The 26076-nt window shown below is 36.9% G+C and overlaps 1 protein-coding gene across 1 annotated transcript in view; it reads left to right on the top strand.

The window, feature by feature from the left end:
• The window catches only part of Malrd1 (MAM and LDL receptor class A domain containing 1), a 504118-nt gene that overhangs the window by 393588 nt on the left and 84454 nt on the right, over positions 1 to 26076 (top strand). The window contains exons 34-36 of the mRNA XM_013014599.1: positions 11555 to 11818; positions 15907 to 16032; positions 23196 to 23262. Coding sequence (XP_012870053.1) covers positions 11555 to 11818; positions 15907 to 16032; positions 23196 to 23262 — 457 coding nt within the window. The remainder of the gene's footprint in view (positions 1 to 11554; positions 11819 to 15906; positions 16033 to 23195; positions 23263 to 26076) is intronic.

Here is a 26076-nt window from a genome sequence, read left to right as displayed (position 1 = left end):
ATCTCTGAAAAAGGAAAAAACATGAAAGATATTCATTTTTGTACTTAAACTTTTTTCCTGTATATTTACACGTCTGCTTGGAACGGTGCTGCTAGTAATCAGGAAGAATAATTGTATTATGTTATGAAACAAAATGCAATTAAGATGCTCAAAATAATTTCTGTAAGCCTGGAATAGTGAGCTTGACAGAGAGTTTTGAGGAAGAGAAAAAGCAGAAATAAGGGAGAGGGAAGGAAGGGTGATCTGTTCAAGGCACACTATGCGCATAGATGGACATATCAAAATGAAACCCCCTTGAACAATTAATTGAAACTAATTTTAAAAATGCAAAAAAAATTGGAACAACCTTAGGATACAATATTGTTATTTTACCTTGTGTTGCTGAGGATTGAGCCCAGGGCCTTGCATATGCTAGTTGGCAGGTACTCTACCACTGACCTGAAGTCCAGCCTGAAATCACTGATTTAATCTCTCCCTGGTCAAAATTATTCATTGGAATTAATGTGAGAAGCTAGAGCATAGTTATTCGACTTAATAATTAGTAATATCCAGTCTTGTTGAAACTTTGAGAAAAAGGAGAAACCATGGTTGTTTTTGGTTGTTGTTATTGTTTGGTGTTGATCCTTGGGCTTGACCTCAGGGCTTGGGTTCTGTCTCTGAGCTTTTGTTTTCTCAAGGCTCCCATCACTTTGGGTTTTAATTATTCCTCATACAAGTGCCATGCTGAGCTCAGACCACAGTCCTCTTAACTGTCTGTGTCATTTCCTCAGAATTAAAAGTGCAGAATGGAAACATACTTTAAACCTCTGTTCCCCTGTGAAAGTTGCATTACTCTATCATACCTACTTTCTACATCACCCTTCTTTGGGCCATTTCTTTTCTCCTTTGATCATTTTATCATCTGGAACATTTAAGCCAACTTACAGCATGGACCAGCAACAATATACCTACTATTTATATATTCTAATGGCATATGAGAGAGAGGGGGATCTAAATGCATACAAGTTATAAAGAAGAAAAATGCTTAAAAGGTTCCCAGTTGTCTGCTCTTCAATACTAATTCTTCTTTATCTGCCTCTGTCTATAAAAATGATCCTTTCAAAGAGGACCTTTTGCTTTTCTATAGTCTATATCCTCTTTCTCCAGGACTCTGGTCCTGTTGCTCCTCAGGGCAGAGAATGTCCCCTGTTTTATCTACTGTGGTGTAAAGCTTTCTTCCCTTCCAAGGGCAGAGCAAAAGCTGCCTTCTTCAAGAATTTGCCCTTAATCCTCTCCACAGGAAGCTGCACTCTGCTTCAGATTCTCCATGGCTTAAATGTGCACTTTCAAATAATATATGTCACAATGAATTTTGTGTTCTTTGTGGGATTTTTTTTGTCCATTTCAAGCTTGAACACACTGAAATATCCCCATTAGCATCACTCTGAGTTTAATTGTTGAAGATGCAGTTTTTTCATTTGTGTTATTTTGTTGATTTGGAATTTAGCAGTAGCAAATGATATTTGATGACGATCACTGTGACTGAGAAGGATATAAGATAAATTTCAAGTCACTGTGCTGCATTATGTATGATAGCAAATGTAGATAATATTTTTGAAGTGTGATTTTTTAATGCATAGCCCATTATTATAATTTTGGTTCAGTTAGTGATTCATAAAATGGCCTCATTTTAAAATGAATACTAATGAATAATGACTAAAACGCTGCAAGAAAGTGGTTTTCAGACATTCTTGATTCATTTGCTGGATTATAAAATATTATTAGGCTTTAAAGCTATTATTGTAGGCCATGAAGCTCTCAAAATCTTTTTGAGGATAGAGTAATTCTGCTTTACTCCTAGAAGGAGAATGAGATTTGCAGGCGAAAACATTAGAACCAGAAAATGGCATTAAAACTAATACCAGGCTGACTTAAGGGAGAAAATCCTGACAACCTTAGGAGATTCTGCCTACTAAGAAAGGGGTGGGTCTTTTTTGGTTTCCTGCTGATATTGAGGCTGAAAGGAATGTAGCTGCATTAAGAGGAAAAGATCCAAATGACAACCATGAAAAAAATCACATTCACTGGATTTGAGAAGACCTTCAGATTGAGTCTGAGGATAAAACACAAATCACTACCCCAAATCTTTGTCCTAAAGATGAGACCTTTTTTTATGTGATCAGTGATATTAACCATGTAAATGTGTATCTGAACAGGCTTCATACATCCACAAAATGCATAAGCATATATATATATATATATATATAAAATATATGCAGTGTACATATGAAATCAGAAAGAAATACAACGGGAACTTGTCATCTGGAAACAATAATCAATTTGTAAATACCTCATCATTTTTTAAAATTATTATACCCTTGATGGTTCTTCTGTTCACTCAGAAATGCATCCAAGTATTTTATTAGGCAGGCCAGAGCATTAGAGAGATTCAGGCAGCCAGGGTGAACTTGGTCCCAATTGTGTCTCTTGAATGAATACAGTTGATTTTTATTATGATTTTCCTCATTCCCCAAAACACATATGTTGTGGGCTGGAAAGTAACCAAACATAAGGTCAAGTTTATTGTCCAAAAAGTAAGAGGAAAACATGATTCTGTTTCACTTTAAAAAAATATCTAGCTTCACTGAAAGATCTTTTTTCAAATCGAAAAAGAAAAATGACTTTAATAGAATGATCAATTTTGTAAAACATATTATTACCATATAAGATCATTTTCCCCAGAAAAGATTCTTTGTAAAAGTAAGTAAAGATTGGGACAATTTCTTTTTCTTGGCTTATCGAAGTCTGACTGTGTACATATGTGACTTTTCACTCCTCACTTGAATAAGTTTGCTCAAAACAGAAGACATGAAGTTAGACAAATGGCTACGTTTTGGTTGAAAAAAAGATGGGTTCCAAGGAAGTAACAAGTTCATGTGTGAGTCTCTTCTGCTAGGTATAACATATGATTAACCAGATTGAAGTTCAGTCTAGGGTCCAAGGCATTTAGACTTCATCCTCTATACTTCCTAATTGTACAGATCTAGTGTGATGCTCACTAATGTACTTGAGTATACATCTTCATGTTGATGCTCCCTGGTCTGATCAACAATCTCCAATCTCCAAGAACATGTGTTTTTTTTAATGGAACAAGTTTACCTATAACAATGTAGCATTAATAATTACTGATTGACTCTATTAAGAAGGCAGAAAGTAGACTATAAAAATAAATGCTACATGGCTAGTTGCTGTTAACTGAATGTTATGCTATTGCAGTGACAGGTTGTGTTTGATTGCTCATAAAGACTGCTGAGCCCTCATCATCTCTCATGGAACCCTTCAGTGTGTACTCATTTCATTGATCCTTCCTAAGACAGTTGAAATAGGTGTTCCCAAAATGCCTGTGAAATGGAGCAAAATTCCTTCACCCAGAGGTTGCCTGTTATATACATACATTTCTAGTGTATGCTAGAGGTGAGTTTTTTCAGCCCCCAATATAAATCCTGGTACACTAAGAAAAATGTAATAAAGCCAGGTGCCAGTGGCTCACACATGGAACTCTAACTACTTAGGAGGCTGAGATCTGAGGATTATGGTTTGAAGCCAGCCTGAGCAAGAAAGTCCATGAGGCTATTTCCAATTAACTACAAAAAAGAAAGAAAGAAAGAAAATACTGGAAGTGAAGCTGTGGCTCAAGTTGTAGAGTGCTAGCTTTGAGCAAAAGCACTCAGGGACAGGGTCCAGGTTCCTGAGTTCAAACCCCAGAATCAACACAGACACATACAAAAAAATTAATAACTTGGTTGGTGCTGAAGCACTGGCTCATAACTTTTGTCAGTAAAAGCCTTTACATTAGAGTACTGATGATGTCCTTACCCTAGCAAGCCAGGAGAGTAATGCTCATCATATCATCTGGAAGATTCCCTGTCAACATCAAGTTTTTATGGGGAAAGCAGGACTATAGGTGATACTGAATCATGTCAGTATACTAAATACAGTATACTTTATACTGTATGCCATGAAGAGCCATGTTTTTGTTTTTGTTTTTGTTTGGGGGGGTGTTGAATAGAAGTCTTTTTGGGAAACATGTATTAAAAGTCATTTAAAGGATGGATTAAAAGAAAGGCGTTTCAATATTATAGTATCTAAGCTTAGAAATGAAGAGTTTAGATAAGGGCAAATTCTTAAACTATTAAATAAAGTTGCAGTAGGTATGGGCTATCAACTAACAGCATTAAATTAAGCCACGTGTATAACCTGGTCCAACTTTGCATATGATTGAGGCGACTCTCACAGGCCAGTCAGACCAGGAACTTCAGCATCATCTGTGATGACAAAGCAGAAATCCCTGGGGATCTCTAAATTCCAGGCTCCATGACAGGAGCCTGGAACTGCCCACACCTGCCCTAACATTGTACATATCTGTGTATTTTCCACCATCACGTAAGTTTTAGATTATTTGGGGTTTCTGAAATTAAAAAAAAGATCAGTTATGCAATTTTAGTTATTTGAAGTAGTTTCCCCATTTTTGATTAGGGAGCAACCTCCTTTCCAATACTCATGTAAAGTGAAGGAGATAATCTGTTGCAGCCACTTTATGCATTACAGCTCTTAATTTGCTTTGAAGTCTGTAGTTTCTCTATCTTCTGTTCTGGGGAAAACAGTGAACCCTGATTACAGGCCCATTCATGCCTCTTCCACAATCTGATAGTTTTCTCTTGCTTACATTGCTCATAGTCCAATAGCGTATTCTTTTTTTTTTCTCACTGATGAATAGCTTTATGGCTTTAAGCATGCACGTAAAATGCACATGCACACACCTTGCGCAAATGCACAGGTGCACGTATATGTGTGTGCATAGATGTTTACTTACATTTGCATGTATGTTGTCTCTCTGTTGTTTAGATTTTAGCTTTAGCCTTGACTAGCTTCAAATATTCACTTTGAAAATTATCACTTTCTTTTTCTCCCTCCATAGTGGAGTTTCAGCTCAGGGCCTTATGTGTGTTCACTTGGCACTCTACTTCATTGAGCCACTTGTCTACCTGGGATTTTTGCTGGTTAATTGGAAATGGAGTGTGATGGACCCTTCTGCCTGGGATGGCTTTGAGTTGTGATCCTTCAGGTCTCAGTCTCCTGAGTAGCTAGGATTATAGCCATGACCTCCTCCCCCCACCTCTGGTGTCTGGCTACAATGATCACTTTCTGTTTGGCATCTCTTCCCAGATTCTTATCAACTTCTACAGTAAGGACACTGTCCCAGTGCACTTTTCACCAAGACTAACGATTCACCACTCAAGCCACCGCTCTACCTCCAGCTTTCTTTTTAAAAATTTTTTTTATTGTGAAAATACTGTACAGAGGGGTTACAATTACATGGGCAAGATAATGAGTACATTTCTTATCAAGCATTGTTGCCTTCTCCTTTGTTTCCCCTTCCCATCCCATCCTCCCCCACCCCCTCACCCAACCCTCTTCTCCCCCCCACCAAAGTTGTAAAGTTCGTTTTCGACATAACGACTTGTACATCTCATTGTTGCAATGGGTCCACCTGTATCCCTATTTAAACAGTTTGTTTTTCAGGTAGTAAATTAGAGATAGTCTCATGGACTTCCCTGCCTGGATTGATCTTGAAACAATCTTAGCCTTCTGAGTAGCTAGGATTCTAGGTATCAGCCATCAACAACTGGCTTAGCTTTACTATTTTATTCATGGATATCCCTGTGATTAACCAAACAAGCTCCTGACTACTATACTCCATAGGCTGTCAATAGATCTGCATGTGTACCATGCTGTTCCCATACCTTATATTCAAAACAGAATCCACATTCTACCTTTCTAAAAATATGTAAGTTATAAGATACATTGAAATAAAATAAAACACTAATTGACTTTCTTTTGGTTTCCCATGACAGATTACTCTTTTTCAAACTGAAAAAAAAAATAACCCTAAGATTTGTATACTATAAGATTGCTTCTGGGGCTGTGAATGTGGCCTAGTGGTAGAGTAGGTGTAGTGGTAGTGGTAGAGTGGTAGAGTGCTTGCCTAGCATGCATGAAGCCCTGGGTTTGATTCCTCAGTATCATATACACAGAAAAAGCCAGAAGTGGCGCTGTGGCTCAAGTGGTAGAGTGCTAACCTTAAGCTAAAGAAGCTCAGGAAGAGTGCCCAGGCCCTGAGTTCCAGTCCCAAGGCTGGCAAAAATAGAAAAGAAAAGAAAATATTACTTCTCCATAAAGATACACTCTCTAAAAATATAAGGCAGGAACTAGTGGCTTATATCTGTAATCAAACATATTCAGGCAGTATAGATCAGGAGGACTGTGGGTCAAGGCCAACCTAAGCAAAAGTTTGAGACATTCCCCCACCCCCTTAACCCATAATTGCATGTGGTGGAAAAAGCCACAAGGGAGGATGAGATCCGGATGACTCTGGTTCCGTCTAGTGTAGGTACATACAAAATGTCTCAAGAACCCACTTCAACAGAAGAAGCTAGGTGTGGTGGTGCCTCCCTCTCATCCTATTATACTACCTATGGTGAGAAGCAAAAACAAGAGGATTTACTTCAAAAATAATCAGAGCAAAAATGTACAAAATAAAAATGCCTGCAGGCATGGCTCAAGTAATAGAATGCTTTGCTAGAAAGCAAGAAGCTCTGAGTTCAAACCCCAATACCATCAATATATGTTATACACACATGGTATACATATAGGTGTGCGCGCACATGCTCATGCATGTGTGCATCATGTGTATGTGTGAAAATGTATATATACACATATATACATAAATATTATAGATGAATATGTACACATAAAATCACAATACAAAATACATCAGGAATTTTCACAGAAAATAGTTTAAAAAATTTATTCTCCCCCCCCTACATAGATTTTGTGCTATCTTTTCATGGTGTTGAGCCCATGGTGCCAGAGACCATTTGTAAGCAATGTACTACAATGAGCATTTTTTATCACCCATGTCAACAAATATAGCAATATTTGGATACAGCTTGACTTTCTTCTTAAAGTTTGAGTTTCATGGTAATATCATTTTCCTTTTGAAACAATCAATTTTGCTTTCACTAAGCATATTAATCAGAAAGATCAAAATCTATCATATGATCCTTGGGAACCTGAAACTTTCATTGCATTGAAATGAAATCCATGAGAAAGATTCCTGGAGTTTCACTGTCGACTATGAGAATGCAAAAATTTTTTCTTGTTATGAGAAGTATATTTTCAATGTCATATGAACAAAAGTAAATAACACAAATTCACATTCTGTAGAGGGACACAGAATCACAAGGTCAGGGATCAGACTGTCTTTGTAGCACACAAGTAGGATGTGGCATGCGCAGTGATGTTTTGGTTACTAGGGAAGGTTAAGTTAGCTAACAGACATCACGTCCTGAACTTGCTCCATTCCAACTTGGAGTGCCCACATTTTAGGTGATATCAGCGCTTTCATTGAGTAAAGACCTGGTAAAGATGATGTTCTGCAATTGTACTTTACTTACTGGAGTTTCTGTTATTATAGAATCCTTTTTTTTTTTTTTTGGTGGTCATGGGGCTTGAACTCTGGGCCTGGGTGCTGTTCCTCAGCTCTTTAGCTCAAGGCTAGCGCTCTATCCCCTGAGCCACAGCACCACTTCCAGTTTTCTGGTGGTTTATTGGAGATAAACCTGAGCTGGCTTTGAACCATGGTCCTCAGATTTCAGCCTCCTGAGTAGCTACGATTACAGGTGTGAGCCACCGGCGCCAGGTCAGATTCCCTTTATTAAAAAAACTTGAACACAAATGTCTGAAACTATAAAACAGTATTCCTTAAACTTATTTCCTGCTGAGACATGTAATGGCTGATATGGACTTGTGTAATAGAGACAAAAGAGTAATTAATGCTTATATGCAGTTTCCAAATGATAGTGGTAAATCCTACCCTTCCACTTCACTGAAGTAAGCATAGTTAGTAGGGTACACATGATTGAGGAAACTTCATTGTTGACACAGCCCTCAGTCGGTTCTGAGATACAAAGAATAAATCAATCGAAAACTGCCTATGAAACAGACTTTGCTGATAATTCCAAGTCACTTGAAACTTCTGATCCTCCTTTTCAGACATATACCAGCAGAGCTTAGATTTTATGTTTTATTTTAGGAATCTGTTTTGACTTTCTGCCCCACAGCATCAGGACTAAAATGATATGACCAATCATTTTGTTTTGACTTAAAACAGCAAAACAAACACTGGGAGAAAATGAGGGAAGAGGTGACACTTTCCAAAAAGAAATGTACTCATTACCTGACTTATGTAACTATAACCCCTCTGTACATCACCTTTACAATAAAAATTTTAAAACAAAACAAGTAAAACTACCTATAGGATATGTAATGCGTCATATGTTCTAAATTAATCAGGTTTTTTGGAGTGTCTTTCTTTTTTTCTCCTTTATCACAGTGTTAACATTTCTGAGTGTCTCCTCATTTTTCTTTTATCCTTTCTATTTTAACTACTCTTTGTGGTACAAAGAACACTATTAATGCAGACTATACTATTTTACTTTGCTTTCCTGACATAAATTTCAGTTTTACAATAATCATTTTATGGTCTTCTACAAAGTAGCTGTCTCACATAAAGAACAACAATTCAATTTCAGGGAAGATAACCATGGTTCTCACAGAACTAACGTCATTGTCATACATTCACTCAATTCCATTGAGTTCAAATAACCTAACAAAAAAAGTCCTGCATATGATAAGAAATGAACTGTGTTTGAGCAATACAAGCTATAATTATCAAAATTCTGTGCATTTTAAAAGTTTGGGTATCAATCTTTTAAAAGAAATTTGGAGAAATTAGAAGCTAGAAATTTCAAGAGAAAAATCTCCAAATGTGAGTTTCAAACTACAATGCAGTTTCTAAAGAATATCTAATTATATATATATTATACATAACTCACATATGTAAAATATATACATCTACTAATATAATTGGTGTGTATACATATATATATACCCTGGTGTTTATGTATATATACACCAATTATCAGCTATAATATAGTTTTTAAATGATACCTAATTATACATAAATATACATCAATTATAATCAGAATATATATAAAGTGAGTGTATGTATATTTGTTCTTTTTTTTTTTTTGTCAGTTGTGGGGCTTGTACTCTGGGCCTGGGCACTGTCCCTCAGCTCTTCAGTTCAAGGCTAGCGCTCTACCACTTGAGCCACAGCGCCACTTCCGGCTTTTTCAGCTTATGTGGTACTAAGGAATCGAACCCAGGGCCTCACGCATGCAAGGCAAGCACTCTACCACTGAACCACCTTCCCAGCCCCTATATGTTCTTTATACATATATGTATATACATATGTTTATATACACACTACACATTTTGTATAATAGAATTTTTAGATTCACAGAAAGCATAGAGATTTTCTATATATACTCCCTACCACACACATACACAGAGCCTGCACAAATATGAACGTCCCAGCAGAAGTGGTAGATTGGTACAAATGATAAGCCACAGCTACAGAAGGCACATCATTATCAGCCAAAGCCAACAATTCACATTTGAGTTCCCTTTTGTTATTGATAATTCTATGGATTTTGACAAATATATAAGGACATGTAGCTATTACAGTATATCATGTAGAACAGTTTCACCATGGTAAAAATCTTCCAGGGACTATCTCTTCATTCCTTCTGTCTCCACTTCCCATGCCCTTTCCAACTCTTGATGATCACAGAGCCCTTACTGTCTCCGTAGCCCTTTCTTTCATAGAACGTCATGTAGTTGGAATTGACCAGCATGTAGCTTCATCCATTTGTCTTTGTATCACTTATAATACGAAATTGTGGTAGTGCTGAGATTTTTCAGAGTATGAAAAGAAAATCATTTATACTTTTTAGAATTAAGCAAGCGATTTTAGCCTTAATAACTAAACTAACTCCATAGCTGACACTCAAGGATAAATCCACAATTTTAGAAAAACCTTCCTATTGGTTCACATTCCTTACAGAGTTCATGCAGGTGATTGCAATCAAGTCAACATACAAGCTTAATATGTCTTTCAGGAGTTTAAATTTTATTTGAATTCTATAGGAAATTATGCTGCTGAAACATATGTAGTAAAATATGAACTTTCTATTCAGATTAAACAAGAGACTTAAAAGAAATACTGAACTAATGGAGAACTGCTTTCCAGCTAGACCACCTACCTGCATTCCATTAAGGAGTACAAATCTATCTTCCTCTTTTACCAGAAATATTTCTGTGGGGGAAAAAAAATTGAGAAACAGTACAGAGAGGGCTTACTTTAAGACAAAATCTGCCTTGGTGCTTCAGAAATATTTTAAAAACAGGTTCCCTGGGAAGCCAACTCTGAGACAGATTCCTGTGTCAAAGGTTTATTGGAAATTCTCCAAGGAAGAATCTTGGGGAGGAAGCATGCAGAACGGAACGAGGGAGAGAATGCGTGAGCTGAGATGGTTATGTTGTAGAGAGAGCTCTGAGGTTGCACTGGCCTCCCTGCATATCCACATGGAAACAGGGGTCGAGCCATGGATTCTCCAATTCGTCTGTGAGTGGAGTTCCCTGTGGGAGGGTTTGCAAACTTGGAAGCAATTCCTGGGGGTAGACTTACTGTGAGCGATCTATCATTGGCAACTTTCCAGCAGACAGCGAAAGGTAGTCTTGGTATTAATGGGATCATGTGTGCAGAGCAAGAGAAAAGCCGCAAGAGACCACATAAGCCTGCTAGCTTCCATAAACACAAAAGATAAAGTATTTCTCAATCCTTTCAGATAAAGATGTTTCTGGAATTCAATTCCATTGTTACCTCCAAATAAAGGATAGGAACTTATGTTTAAATCTATTATCAGGTATTAAATTCCCCATGTTTGTCTATGAAGAGACAGCTAATAAGCTGTTTACTGATGTAATAATAATTGCCTTAAATTTTAAAGTTATAATACATCTTACCAGTGTACCTGATTTTACTATTAAATCTAATATGAATCCAAACTTAAGGCATCCTTTCATCTGAAAATATCTGTTTCATATTCATGATTGTCTTTTTTTTTTAAATAGTTTTGACTGTTCAACGTTCAGTTTAGTTCAAAGATTGACATCTATTCCCATAGATCAAACCTGGACTGAAACACAACTTTGTGGGGCTGACATGCTGAGAAAGGTTTTACGTTTTCATTTTCACTTTTTTTTCCTTTAAAATTTTCTTCAAGCAATTATACAAAGGGTTTCTACTGAACTTGTCAATTCTTAGTCTAATGCAGCTGATCAAGCAAGGTCAACTCTTCCAACATCCTCCACTCCTCCATCTTTTTCAACCTCTCTTTTCAAGAATATTACTGTTGAGATTCACATAAGAAATTCTCTCTAATAATATCCCTATGCTTTGTACGGTTTACATTTACCAACTGGATTAATTGACTTAAATTACCAACCTGTCTTACAGTCGTGCAAAAATACACGTATCCTACAATATTGTGATACAGACACAGAGGCATCCCAATGCTAACATGACATGACTTGCTCTCATTCCTAGGTCCTGGCACAATGCAGCCGTCACTCTGTGAAGCTGATCAGTTCACTTGCATCTACACACTACAGTGTACTCCAGGCTCAGGGAAGTGTGATGGGCTGGAAGATTGCATAGATGGGTCTGATGAAATGGATTGCTCTACCGGCCCTTCCTCTCAGCTCTGTGGTGACATGGAATTCCAGTGCTCAGCGAGCCAGTGTATCCCGTCTCTCCTGCTCTGTGATGGAGTGGCTGACTGTCACTATAATGAAGATGAATCCAGCTGCTGTGAGTAACTCTTGCTAATTCAGTGTGCCAGAGAAGAAATGATGTTTTGAAAAGATAGAGAGCTTGACAGATGAAACAACGTTCTCTAGGGTCTTTCCATGATCGTATCATTGGTAATTGAGTTTTTGTTTTGTGTATATTATGTTGCTAAACAAAGCATGAAGGTCTTACTCATCATTTCTGGAAGCACTCTTGTGGTTCTACTAATGTCTGTCAATCTGCTCTTATTTCATTTTCCATTTACATCTAGGTCATTCTAATGTGGGCTTCTCTTACAAATTTGTTATCTTTTTAAAACACTTACAGAAATGGCTTGAAGAAATACGAACTTGATTTCTTTCCACCTTAAAGGGTCAGGAAGATTATTTGAGTCAGGGGCTTTCGGCAGATATTGAATTAAATGAACGCATGTAGTGATAACTAGGTCCAGACAATTACCCAGGTAGATGACATAGCATTATAACTTTATATTCAGTCTTTAAAGATATAGACAGTGTAGCAAAGGAGTCTGAGTGTTGCCAATTTCATTTCTGCAAGACTCAAACCATTTGAGCAATACCATGAGAATTTGAACAGATACATGTAAAATCTAAGGCCCTGGGGCTGAGTACCTTCTGTTTTTAATAAAAACTAGCTGGTATCAGTTAGAAACAAATATTTTAGTTAAAAGTAATGACACATTGTGATATGGTCCATGCCTGTTATCCAAGCTATATGATAAATGGAGATGGAAGAATGGAAGTAAGACCAGGAAAAAATTAAGAATATATCTCAAAAACAGATGACAGAGTGATACATGCCTGCAATTTCAAGCTACTCAAGGGGTAGAGATAGAGAAGATTTTGGTTACAGGCTCACCCTCAGCAAAAATGTAACACCTTATCTAAAAAACAAAGTAAAGCAAAAACATCAGGGGTATAGATCAAGTGGGTAGAATGCCTCCCTACCTAGCAATCATGACGCCCTGAGCTCAATCTCTAGTAGTCCCTAAAAAGACAAAATAATTGCATACATCTAAATGTGAGTTACTAATCACAGCAGAGTATAAAAATGACTAGCATGTTACTTGATTATTGGGCTGCTGCCTGTTTCTTCATTCTATTATATTATATCCTATGTTTGGTGAGGACTACAGAGATAGAGGTCCATAAAATATATGTTAATGAACATACTGTGTTGAAAAAAATTATCATTTGGGGATATAACTATGAAAGTGAAACAGGGAAAGAAAGATAACTAACTCAGGGTCCTAATAAATCAGGCCTAGAATTCTGACTCTTGGAAAAGAATTAGAGATGAGTGAAATAGAAGAAGAGCACCTTTGGATATTTAAAGGCTTTAGCCTTAAATCAGTAGCTCTGTTCCCTAGTTTAGACTTGGAGATTTGTTTTTTACCTCTCTCTTATTTTTCTGCTTGTATATTCTCTCTGGGATAAAAGTAAATTGGCAGGATGTGTAATATTTTCTTAGAAGTAAGCAAATGAAGGTAAATCTAAAGGAAAAATCTGGCTAAATTACTTATTTCTGTTTCCATCACAACTCTAATGCAATTTGGCTGACAGAAATAATATTAGTTTCCACCATAGTCCTATAGTTTCATTATAGTCATGTGATATTTAGCTCCACTAAGAAAGTTATTCCCAGAAAAGCTAAGGGAAGTGTTGTGCTCTTATCAATTCAGACATTCATTAGGAAGTTAGAGTTTGACTAGTCATTCATATGAGCTCTTATTCCTAAGGGAAACTGGGTCCAATTTAAGACTAGACTGAGGACAAAATGTTGCAGAACACTGCAAAAATCAAAGCATTCCATGATCATAATTTGCCAAATAATAATCATTTACTGCTAGGCTCTCCTGGTGATTTAGAAAGACATTTTCACAGACCTTCATTAAGAGTCTATCTGATGTCATATATTACATTGTACCTTGATGATACAGGTAGATCGAGACCTGTTCCAATTCAGAGTCTAGATGGATCATATACCACCGAACAAGGCCAGAAAGCAAGATTAGGGAGTACAGTAGGATGATTTCTACCACAGAAATATATTGACAGAGTAGTTGACATACTGTCTAACAATGGTGTGACTGTCTGTACATTTCAACAAGAAAAGTGACTGCAAAACCAGACTTGAATAGCCTAGCAATCCCTAAACAAATAAAATAGAAACGCTTGTCTCAAGCAAGTACTGTTTCAGGCAAAGAGAATAAGTCATTTTGTATTACCTTGAAGCAGGGTTTGTGGTAAGAAGTGTAGAAAGTTCTGGAAAGAAAATGAGGGACCCAATCTTACCAAATCCTCACTTATCAGAGTAGTGCTCCCAAAAGAGCATTTAATTAGTATTTAGGTAGATAGAAGTAGTGAAGAGGAACTGCTTAGAAAATGCTGTCACTTGTAATGAAGAGATTGAACAACTATGTGTGGTGAGCATTATGAGCACTTTATATCATCCTGTGATGAGGAGGAGAAGGTAATCAAGGGTTACTTTCAACTTTCTTATTCAGGCATCAGGAAAGCTAATGTGTCATTGCTTGAACAGGGGAAATAGAAAAAGAAAGACTTCTTAAAGGAAGACTACGGCAGCATTAATACATCCATGTGGAAATGTTCTGTGTGTTTAGGAGTAGATACCTGAGTTTAGGAGAGAGATGAAGCCAGATATTCCGACGCATACAGCACCAGTATACAATAATTGATGCTATGGGTGTAGGTGAGATAAATTACAGAGAAAACGTATAATGTGGCAGATACAACCCACTAGAAAGTCTATTTTTTTTGCAACAGTAAAAGACCTTCAAATATCAATGGCTATTGATTTCCTTACCTAAAATTGTAAACATCTTTAAATCCTTGTTCCTACATTTAAACAAGTGCAAAGCACCTACTCTTTCATCTTGCCTGTCTACTCCAGTACCAATGTACCCAGTGGCCAGTGCACACTTGATTCCCTCCTTGTCATGTGACATTTACTCTTCCAGAATGCCAGCTTTTGGGCTTCATCCTCACATCCACGGAAAATTCATTCCCCAAGGCCAACAGGAATCACTACCTTCTTATTTCTCAGTATTCTGGATGTCCATCAACCAAGCCATTTTTCTAAGAAGCACCAAAGCCTTGTAATCATAACATCGCTACCCTATTAATATGTCTGTCCTTTGAAGTTTGGTCAAAATTTGATGATGGCTAGCAAATAAGAAATTGTAGGAGCAGTACTATGAAGCCGTGACAATGCCAGACAAGTATGTGATTACAGCACACTGAACGTCAGTGATTTACATCATCAAATCCAGAAGATACACAGGTATCTGCCTTATGCCCCATTTGAAAGGGGAACATCCAGTGAAGTTTCAGGATTTGTTTTTAGCTCAACTGAATTTAGTGTAGGGGACAGAAGAAAACAGAGACATCTGCCTTGGGGTAAAACGTATTACCTCTTCTGAAATCAATTCAACTCTGCAGTTCATATGATACATTAGTTACACGTAAAATATAGCATAATCGTTTTATTATGCAGTGGAGGCTAGCATAAGACAACACTTTAAACTATATGTCTTAAATAAGAGAAATTTACCTTCTCACATTTCTGGAGTTCAGGCCAAGATCAAAGCATTGACATGGCTGGTGTCTCGCTAGGCCTTTCTCCTTGGCTTATAGATGGTGCCTTTTACCCTTTTTCCTCGCACGGCCGCCCCTCTGAGCATGCGCAGTCATGGTGTCTCTGTGTTTTCTTGTAAAGACATTAGTAGTATTGGATAAGAACCTTATTCGAATGGCTTCACTTAACTTCAGTTGTTTTCTTAAAGGCTGTCTACAGATATATTTCCGTTAGGTTTTAAGACTTCAATATCAGTTTGGGGTAGGGGCATAAAACATGTGCTTCAGAAATATTTCTATAAATATTTTTTCCTTTGTAGAAAATTTTAAGTTAATTGAAACATTCTTCAAAAAGAACTGTCTTCTAAAATGTAGGACTAGAAAAAAATAAAGGGCAAGAAGCTGCCTTATTTCATTTTATTATGAGAAATTCATTGAATAACAGTCATGCTTTCAAACACCATCATTCTTCTTTCTTTCTTTCTTTTTCAGCCAATCAGAGTTGCCCAAATGGAGCTCTTGTGTGCCCAGCCTCTAACAACTGCATCCCGGCTCACCAGCGCTGTGATGGTATCACCGACTGCGTAGATTTCCAGCTTGATGAGTCCAGCTGCTCAGGTAACCTGGCTGGTTTTAAATAACTTCTGAAAAATGATCCAAAAACCCTTACCTATGGATAAGGAAACTATTACAACTTGACTTTCTAAACAATGGTAAATGCAAAATAGTTTGTTTTTTTGATGATTGGTTTGGGGACAGAAAGAATATTAATATTATAAAGAATGTTAATATTCATAGTAACATTAATTGCTGTATTTCTTAAAAGTTGACAAATACACAGAATAAGAGGCACTTGGTTTATTTCATGTTATGTTCATTAAATAAAGGAAAATGGCCTAGCACCTGTGTCTCTCCCCCGTCCCTGGATAATTCCAATCAGGAGGATGTGACTATAGTCTTTTATCTTTCAAGATGCAAAGAATGTTATAAAATAAGCAAGAAAAGCACATTATTATAATCATAGCAAAAAGTGCTTATCTCCGTATTATTGAATTTTGTGAAGGTCATAGAGATGAATAAGTGAATATACCTGGTCCCATAAAACATATAAAAGTAATAGTACACTTAAACAATGTTATTCAGTATTATTTCTCCATTAAGCATGCTTAAGCTTCAGATAAAAGGCCCCCCCACACACAGGAAATCCTTCTACTCTCTTGAAAGAGAGTACAGGAGTTGTAAATAAAATAGCTCAATTCTTTGGAAGTATGAAGCCACATTACTTACATCTAGTGCCTAAATTTATTTGCACGAAAGTGAGATTTTTCTCCAGGATAGTTCGGTGTGTGCACAGGTCACCACATGTTTATAATTTATTGTCTGCATTCATATGATCTACCTTTAAAATCAGATCAGTAAAACAGAAGACCAGCCACTCATACTGAGTGGCGGACAATCTGTTAGTAATTCTAGAGAGCACATTTTCCTTGTCCTGACATCCACTTCAGCCAGATACCCGTTATCACGGGCCACTTGCACAGTGCAGGTCATATGGACCCAGATATTGGGTTAGAGGACCAGAAAGAATGAGAGAAACATGGTGTTTGGAACTAAAATCCATATTATGTTATGCTTTCTCTACTTACATTTTATATGCTTCTTGGCTTTTCAATCAAATATGATGAAGCTAGTGCGTAATGCCTCAGTCTGATTAATGCTAAAGGTTTGTCAACGTGCGTTATACATTCTTCTGTCTTTCCAAATGTCATATTCCTTTAAGGTCAGCATGGCGTAAAATTTGATGAGCCCAATCCATACAATGTCCGGTAATCCCCCAATGGTCATACAGCAGATGGTGAACATCTGGCCTCACTAACTAGGAGTTCAAGACATTAACAAGAAGATGAAGCACACGCAGGTTAAATGTACTTCCATGAATCCTGGGTACCCCTAAACTACATTAGAAAGGTGTATTATTTTCAAATTTGCATTGCGTATGCAATAAAAAGTTATTGACCAGAATTTGCCTGACTACATTTAAACGGGAAGTTTTTTCCTAGTTATTTTCAGTGGTAGAGTTAGTGAAGTCTACACTAAAGCAATACTGTATTTATAATAATCACACAGAGGAAGAATTAGAAAAAGACTTTGAAATAGACAATCGTAGGATGGGACATAAGAATATAATTATTTATGTGTAATGTATACTGATGACGATGATGATGATGATGATGATGATGATGGTGATAAAAGCTTAATGAAGGTGTAGAGGAAATTAAAAAGGAAAACTTCTCAGGTAGTTATTTTGAAGCTATTTCAAGTTTCTGCCACACATTGATCTCTCCTGCAGTCTCCAAAATAGAAAGTAATCTATAGGTTTAGACCATTTCTGTTTAAACACACACACACACACAGTGCAAGGGTCTGTGTTCAAAATTTTAGTGTCACCTCCCCCCCCAAAAAAAGATATTCTCTACCCACTAGGGACTTGATTTGTGCCACAAAGTCTTCTTGTGAACTCCTAGGATAACACATCTCTTTAAATTCTAACCAGGCCTTTGTGTCTTGAGACAGGCATATTTGTCTTGACCCTGCATCCAAACCACAAGATTCATAGGCATACCTGAGCTCATAATATCTAGAAGTTCAAGAAATTCTAGAAATTCAAAGCTAAATAGCAAATGATTTGTCAGTTTTAGATTTGTAGGCTCTAGATTCAGATGGCCAGAAATTAGTTCACATTTGTATGCTTCTTTGCTCCTATCTAAAGAAAGTTATGCTACCCACATGAAGACTCATTTTCTTTTTCCAAACAGTGAGGATGATTGTGATCTGTAACCCAACATTATAAAAAACTCAATGAGGTGACACATGGAAAATACATAGTACAGTTCTTGTCTTTGCAGGCCTTTGAAAATACATAGTACAGTTCCTGTCTTTGCAGGCCTTCACTAAGTGATAGTGGCAATAGCGATTATGATGGTAGAGGGAAGGGCAAGAGGGAGAAGATGGAGGAGCAGAGCAATGGTAATGAAGTCTAGTTTCTCAGGCAATTCAAAGACCCCCCCTCCAACCAGCATAGAGATGAATGAGAACAATTATTCCCTACCTTACACATACAATCAACTAGTATAGAAATGTTACCAACAAATTTAATTTCATCCTCCCAGCAGTGCTGTAAGGGAGTGATATGATGCATATGTTATATACAAAGAACCTTGTATTTAAGGTTCCAAAGCCACATAGCTCATAAATGCCTGAGCATGGAATCACAGAGGGAAAATCAGGGGTCATGGGGTGATCCATCTTCCCAGCAAACTTCCATGGAACAGCATGTCTGTATATATATATATATATGTATATATATATATATATATATGTCTGTATATATATATATATAAAGATTTTTTAAAGAAAATATAGTGCCTATTTGCATATTTAAGTTTGAAAGTCACTTTGGCTCTGGATGTTCCTGCTTGTCAAAAGTGATACACCAAAATGTGATTAAATGTGAAATCTACACAGAATGGCATTTCTGTGTAATAGGAATGATTTATAGTGATCTGTGCACATGAGAAAAATAACCAATACAAGAGAGTAGAAGCCAGTGAGAATTTCTGTGTCTAAAGGACTTAGAACTTGTGCTGATTTCTGTATTTATCCCTTATGTATTATTTTATTGACTTATTTGGAAATGCTGAGTCTCTTCAGAACTGTCTCATCATATCCTTCCATTTCTCATTCATTTCATCTATTCAGTGCCCAAAATTGTTTTTGAGAAAATAAAAGATGAAAATTCTTTGTACAGTGTCTCCATTGCATGCATAAAGAACTGAGAGTTAAGACAGGAAAATAGGACCTTCTCCAAAATAATCTATAAGCCTGTCTTCAAAAAGACCAGAATTCTGTTCTACTGTGGTCACACCCACACACTATGAGAATGTGCACACTGGGATTCCCATAGCACTGGGAAGATAGGAAACAAGCTGAGACTCTGCTGTGTATTTGTCCTTGTGGTCCTAGGGACAGACCCCAGAGCTTTTCTCATTCTCAGAAAGCTCTCTACCAGCAAGCTATACCATCTGCCTTTCACTTTGTGTAATGAAAGGAAATATTAACAACCCCAGAAGAAAATGTACAGAACTGTTGTGCTGTGTGGTTCTGGTGTCTGTATTAGCAGTCAATGACCTGATGTTCTGGAAAGAAAGAAAGAAAAAGACAGAAAGAGAAAGAAAGAAAGAAAGAAAGAAAGAAAGAAAGAAAGAAAGAAAGGAAGGAAGGAAGGAAGGAAGGAAGAAAGAAAGGGAGAGAGAGAGAGAGAGAGAGAGAAACCACCAAGGCTGTACCTTGAGGAAGAGAATACATTTGTATTTAAGAAAAAATAACCATAAAACATTTATCTAACAATTCTTGGGAGCTGGGGGTTTAGCCCAGCAGAAGGGCTCCCGCCGGCACGCGCAAGGCCCTGGGTTCAGTCCTTAGCCCTGGATAAGAAAAAGAAAAAAAAAAACAATTCTTGTGTCTGTTCTCTATTGTCTTCATTGATTTTATAGTCAAACCAATTAATTTCTTGTTTTTGAAGGAAATTCCTCTCTGTTCTCTTCGGTGGAGCATACTTCCATGTACTAAGATAGCTCTTTGCACTCGTCTTCAGAACTCACTCTTGAGTTTAGTTAGTTAAGTAAGAACAGAGGGAGTTCAAGATGAAAAATATGCTCTTGAGAAAGAAAATTTTGGAAAAGTCTAGTGCCAAGTCCAAAATGATACTTGGCACTAGAAACTAGATATTAGTCTCAAAATGTATCTTCTTTCCCTCCCTGCATTCCTCTTTCCCAAGGCATCTAGTATTTTGCTCTGGAGCATTTTATCTCCATAAAAGTTTTGGTTTTCCACTTTGGGTGGATGTGTGTGCTGGTGGTATTGAAGTTTGAACTCGAGGCCTTTGGGTTGGCTTTCCACTCAAGGCTGCATTCCACCACTTGAGCCACAACTCCACTTCTTGCTATCTGCCAGTTCATTGGAAATAAGAGTCTCACAGACTTTTTTTCTGCTCAGGCTGGCTTCGGACTTCAATCCTCAGGTCTCAGCTTTCCCAGCAGTTAGAATTATAGGCACAGCCACTAACACCTGGACATTCTTTCTTTGTTACTTTTTTATTTTTCCTTGATCATCCATCCTTTCGATATTTTTTTCTCTTTTCAATAAATTGAGTCTACTCTATAAAGACTGAATCTATGAGATAGCGTAGGAAGTAACAACATTTGAATGGAAAGAAAAGCTTCAAATTTATATTTCTAGCCAGTGTTTCCTGTGGAATCAGACTTGCACATCATCTTTCCCTTTAAAAATTTCCCTCCCCACAAATATTCACCCCAGTAAAAGAAGCCACCAGCTAACCAGTGACCCAGCCAGACATCTGAGCATCAGTGTTTGACTTTTCCAAACAATCACCAACTATTTCACTACATCCCTTGAATATCTATTAACCTCTTACAGCTCACCCTTATTCTCACATCACTCCACCAGGCCACCATTGTATCTTTAAGATTATTATGAAAGACTCTTAATTGGGCTCCAGAATTTTTATCTTGGCTTTTCTATTGCTTTTGTACACCACAGTCAGAATCTCCTTTAAGTATGAGGCACACAAATGTCCATAGTCACAAAGCCTCTCTAGCATCATTAGTGTATGTGCTCTGGGCCTGAGTCTCTCTGACTTTCTCTCATACCTGGTGTATACTTCCCACAATCCAGCTAGAGTGGACTTCCTCCAGTTGCTCAAACATACCATGTTCTCTTTGGGCCTCAGATCTTCATGCATAGTTTCACAGAAACACAACCGTGCCCAAATATTTTCCTACTATTTCTCCCCCAGTGAGCCTTCCTTGATGGCCAAAATTCACCCAAGGCATTCTTCTTACTGATCCTATCTCTTTGTTACATCTGCTAAAGGGTTTACTTACTTTACTGTGTTTTGAACTCAGGGCCTTGTGCTTGTTGGGCATGTGCTCTACCATTTGCCCATGCCATTATTTTATGGATGAGATCTCACATTTTTTGCTAAGGATCAATCCTCCTACTCATGTCTTTGGTGTAGCTAGGGTCACAGGTGTGAACCACTACTCCTGGCTTGTTGATGGAAGTGGGAGTCTCCCTATTTTTATTTTTTGCCCAGGCTGGCCTTGAACCAAAAATCCTCTCAATCTCCATCCCTGAGTATCTGCAATTACAGGTAAACATTATCATGCTCAGCCTGAGATTTCTTTCAGTATAATAGTATTATACTTAACACATTTTTGTATCCTCTCTGAGTCTAGAAGTTCAATGACATGTTTTTTTATTTTAATTTTTTATTGTAAAGATACTATACAGAGGGTTACAGTTACATGAGTAAGGTAATGAGTACACTTCCTATTGAGCATTGTTACCCCCTCCATTGTTTTCCCCCTACCAACCCTTCCCTCCCTACCTTCTCCAAGGTTCTTTTTTTTTAATTGTGATTAAGTGATTACATAATTTCCCAAATTTCACAGTATTGTGGAATAATGATGTTCATTTAGAGTCACAAGTTCATTCTAACTTTCCTGGAGCAAATTGTCTATCACAGTCTATAACATATAAGGGTGTACACATATACACCATACATGTGATCAGCAGCATGGGGATATTTAGTAGTGGTTCGACCAGATGAGTGGGAGTTCTTTGTTTCTTAAGTCCTGTTAATTTTGCAATGACATGTTTTTAAGCAATAATTTATTTAACACTTTCTATGCACTTGGTATTCTCAACAACCCTATGAGATAAATACTATTTTTAACTCCATTCTACAGAAAGAAAACTGACACACAGACAAGTTCATTGCTTTCCCCAAATATTACACAACCAATAAGTTGAGCTGTAATTCCAACTTAGGCAGCCAGCTCTAGGGCCTGCAACCTTACTAACCAAGTTAAACTACCTTCATTTTTAATTATTACACATTTCCATGCTTATCTCAGGAGCAGACATTTAATGGGTGCTTAGAATAAATTTGTTGTTGTATTGTTGTAGAGGCTTTCATCAAATAATGAGACTCACAAGAGCTAAAGGAAAGAAGAGTCTTGCAGGAAAGAAGGTGTTATGAAGGTCAGGAGGAATGAAGTTAGAGCTCAAATACACAGAAACCTCAGACAGGCCTGTAGGAAGGACAGAAGGAAAATATAACATAGGTATTATGAACAGCTAAAGGCTCTTCCGTGACTGAAGCTATGTGAAAGTACACACTGCTTTTTAACCTAGAAGTACACCAATTTTGCAAACAAACATTTGTAATAAACAGGTGACAGTGTGGACAACCTTGAATTGTGCTGATATTGGCCCCAGGCACACAGGTAAGAAATATGCATGCCCATGAGTGATTTATCCAGAAGACAAGACCATGCATGCACAGTATTAATCGGCCACAATAAGGGGACTACAGTGTGAAACGAAAGGGAAATATTTCAGTAAGCAAAAACTGTTCAGTCTGATCACAGATATGTCCTGCAATACATAGGTAGGACTAACCCAGCAGAGAAACAATAGTCCCAGGGCAAACACTGAAGCACACAAAGGATCCACGACAACAAGGGACACAGCAAATCTGGGGGCTTCGGGAAAGCACCTCAGGAGAATTCTTTTAGTAACTGGGATGCCATTGACTTTCAGAGATTAGGTTTAATATGATAATTAGGAGGAGCAGATCCTCTCTTCACCTCACAATATTCATATTTAACTCTGGTCTCTGGGATGCTTCTTTTTAGAGTGCCCAAGAAGTTATTGCAAAAATGGTGGGACATGTGTGGTGCAGAGCAACGGTCCTATGTGTTGGTAAGAAACAATTGTTTTTGGTTTTTGTTGTTTTGGTTGTTTTTTTTAACGTTATTATGAAGGTGAGGTACAGGGGGGTCACAGTTACACAAGTCGAGTAAATGGAATGTTTCTTTTTTAGACAATGTCATGCTCTGTCCCAGTTTTTTCCTCCTGTCCCCACCAACAAATTGTATAGTTCATTTTCAACAGTGTCTAGTGAGTACCACTGCTGCATCTGTTTACTCTCTGTCTCCCCATGTATTTTTTTAAACATTTATTACAGCTGACTTATTTTCCCGATGCTGATGTCATAGAGCAGAAATCAGTAAGTGGTTATTAAGGTAAAAATAGTGGATAACGGCACTATTTACCTTTATGTACACAAAAAAGGAAATATGCATTTCAAAAAATATCAACTATATAATGGGATTCTGTATATTTTCCAATATTTTCATGAAAAATATATCATTTTAATAATACTTATGATTAATAATACTTATTATTCCTTGCTTTAATCAGGTTTTCAAAAGAACTTTTCTGGTATGGATATCCCAGTATTTCAATGTATGTAATATTTCTTCACTTTCTTTTCATTCAAATTTAGTATTTCTTCTTTAAAACAACAAAGGATAAAATTTACGTGTAAAAACACCTTTTCTGCAGTGGATTTTCATGAGTAAAAATAAGGCACAGATAAGGACTCTATCTGCATACTCAAAGCAAGAATAAACAAAAACAAGCTTTGTGCTTATTTTTCAGAATTACTAACATTGCATATCATAGATTGTTTCATTTTATTCTTTTATTCTCACTCATCAGGGTTTTGTACAAAAAATTTCATATACACCAAAAGAAACATGAATATTCCATTGTATTTCTATTCACAACTTTGTTCTGTTCACAATGGATATATTACTTTGAAAATTAGAAAGTTGGTTTAAAAATGATACTTAAATCTTACTAAAACACTTAAACATTTGAAAAACAATGGTTAATGCCAGTTTAAACCTTATCTCCTTCTGAGTCAAAATTAATACTTCAGCAAAAGTAATTTATTTCCAAAAACAAAAAATTAAATACCTCCATCAATTAAAACAAGAAGAATTTTATAAGATATACTTAGGGGAGTTAGAGGCATCTTTAACATTAGTGAGACTGAATAACTAATCAGTCTCTCCAACCTTGTTGTCTCTGAAAGTTATTATGTTATTGATTTCACCTCTCAACAAAATTGTACTTCTCCTTGTATCAGCTTTCATGGAAATTAACTTATCATAAACTGTTATTCAATAAAAAGACAAGATGCATTACATTAATTGGTAAAATCTTTAAAAAAAAAAAACAAAACGTGAGAATGATGCCATAAGTAGTATTTCTTGAATGTTCTCTAAGTGGGTAATGTATACCAACAGTTTGCAACCAGGAGCTTTGCATTTTTGTCTTCTCTCATCCTGATAGGCTAGAGAGCTCTTGAGCTTTAGGTAGTCTCAGCTGAACAAACAAAGAGTTACACATTCTTGGCCACATCCTCAGGTGTTTAAATAAACATTAGCAATTGAAATCCAGGGGGTGAAAATTGTGTCTCTCAAATAAGAAAAATCCACTGTAGGGAAGAAGATTATACGAAGAGTGAGAGGAGATGGGATTTAACAAAGGAAACCAATGAAGCCAAATGTAAAGAAGAAAGAAATTTATCACCAGCAAAGTCAGTAATGTTCTGAAGAATTATTTTGATGCTAAGTAATACATGTGAAAGAAGGAAATAGCTATAATGATTATCTTTATTTTTTAAAATGCTGGGAACTAGTGCTACTTGCAATAGCTGTATGAAAGAATTGACTTGGCATGTTTTCTATGTTTTAGCACAATGGCCTCTCCATCCAATTTTTATTTTCTTAAAATGGTCACTTGTAAAAAAGACATGTAGTACGAGAAATTTTGTAAAAACATAAAATCTTCTATCAGACTGAAAATGGAACTTCCCAACATTGAAATCCCATTGAGTAGCAATGCGGTTTGTATGCTTAGCTGTGATTTTCTTTCTATAAACACATATCCACACATGCCATATGTATTTTACAGAAATGTGAATCATACTTTATATATCACTCTACACTTGGATTTTTTTAATTTTTATTTTTTTGTGAACACACTGTACAGAGGGGTTACAATTACATGGGAAGGTTAATGCGTACATTTCTTATCAAGCATTGCAGCCTCCTCCTTTGTTTACCCTTCACATCCCTTCCCAGCCTCCCCCACGCCCCCAAACCCATCCCCCGAGCCTTCCCCCCCCCATCAACATTGTAAAGCTCCTTTTCGACATGACATCTTGTACTTCTCATTGTTGCAACAGGTCTACCTGTATCCTTAAACAACTTCTTTTTCCCCATCTCCTCTACAAGTTATACTGACATCAAATATAGCGAAAGCAGGGGTTATACTGTGGGAGAGGGACATACGAAGCTACAAAGAGATAATCTTATAAATGCATTAGAAACAAATGCATGAAAGGAAAAAAACATTAAAATACATATCTAAGGGTTCATTTTCCTCACATCACGTTATCTGACCTTTTCCGCTTGATTCATACATATAATAGATATTGCAAATAAGGGAAACTATGGGACCTATGTTTCTTTGGGCCTGGATTACTTCACTTAATATAATTTTTTCCAAGTTTTTCCATTTCCTAACAAATGGGGCAATGTCATTCGTTCTGGTGGAGGCATAGAATTCCATTGTGTATATATACCATATTTTCTTGATCCATTCATCTACTGAGGGGCATCTGGGCTGGTTCCATATCTTAGCTATGGTAAATAATGCTGC

This window comes from Dipodomys ordii, unplaced genomic scaffold (genome assembly GCF_000151885.1).
Source record: "Dipodomys ordii isolate 6190 unplaced genomic scaffold, Dord_2.0 Scaffold24, whole genome shotgun sequence".
Lineage (NCBI taxonomy): Eukaryota > Metazoa > Chordata > Mammalia > Rodentia > Heteromyidae > Dipodomys > Dipodomys ordii.
Note: the sequence above shows the minus strand (reverse complement) of the source record. Positions and strands in the feature narration are given on the sequence as shown.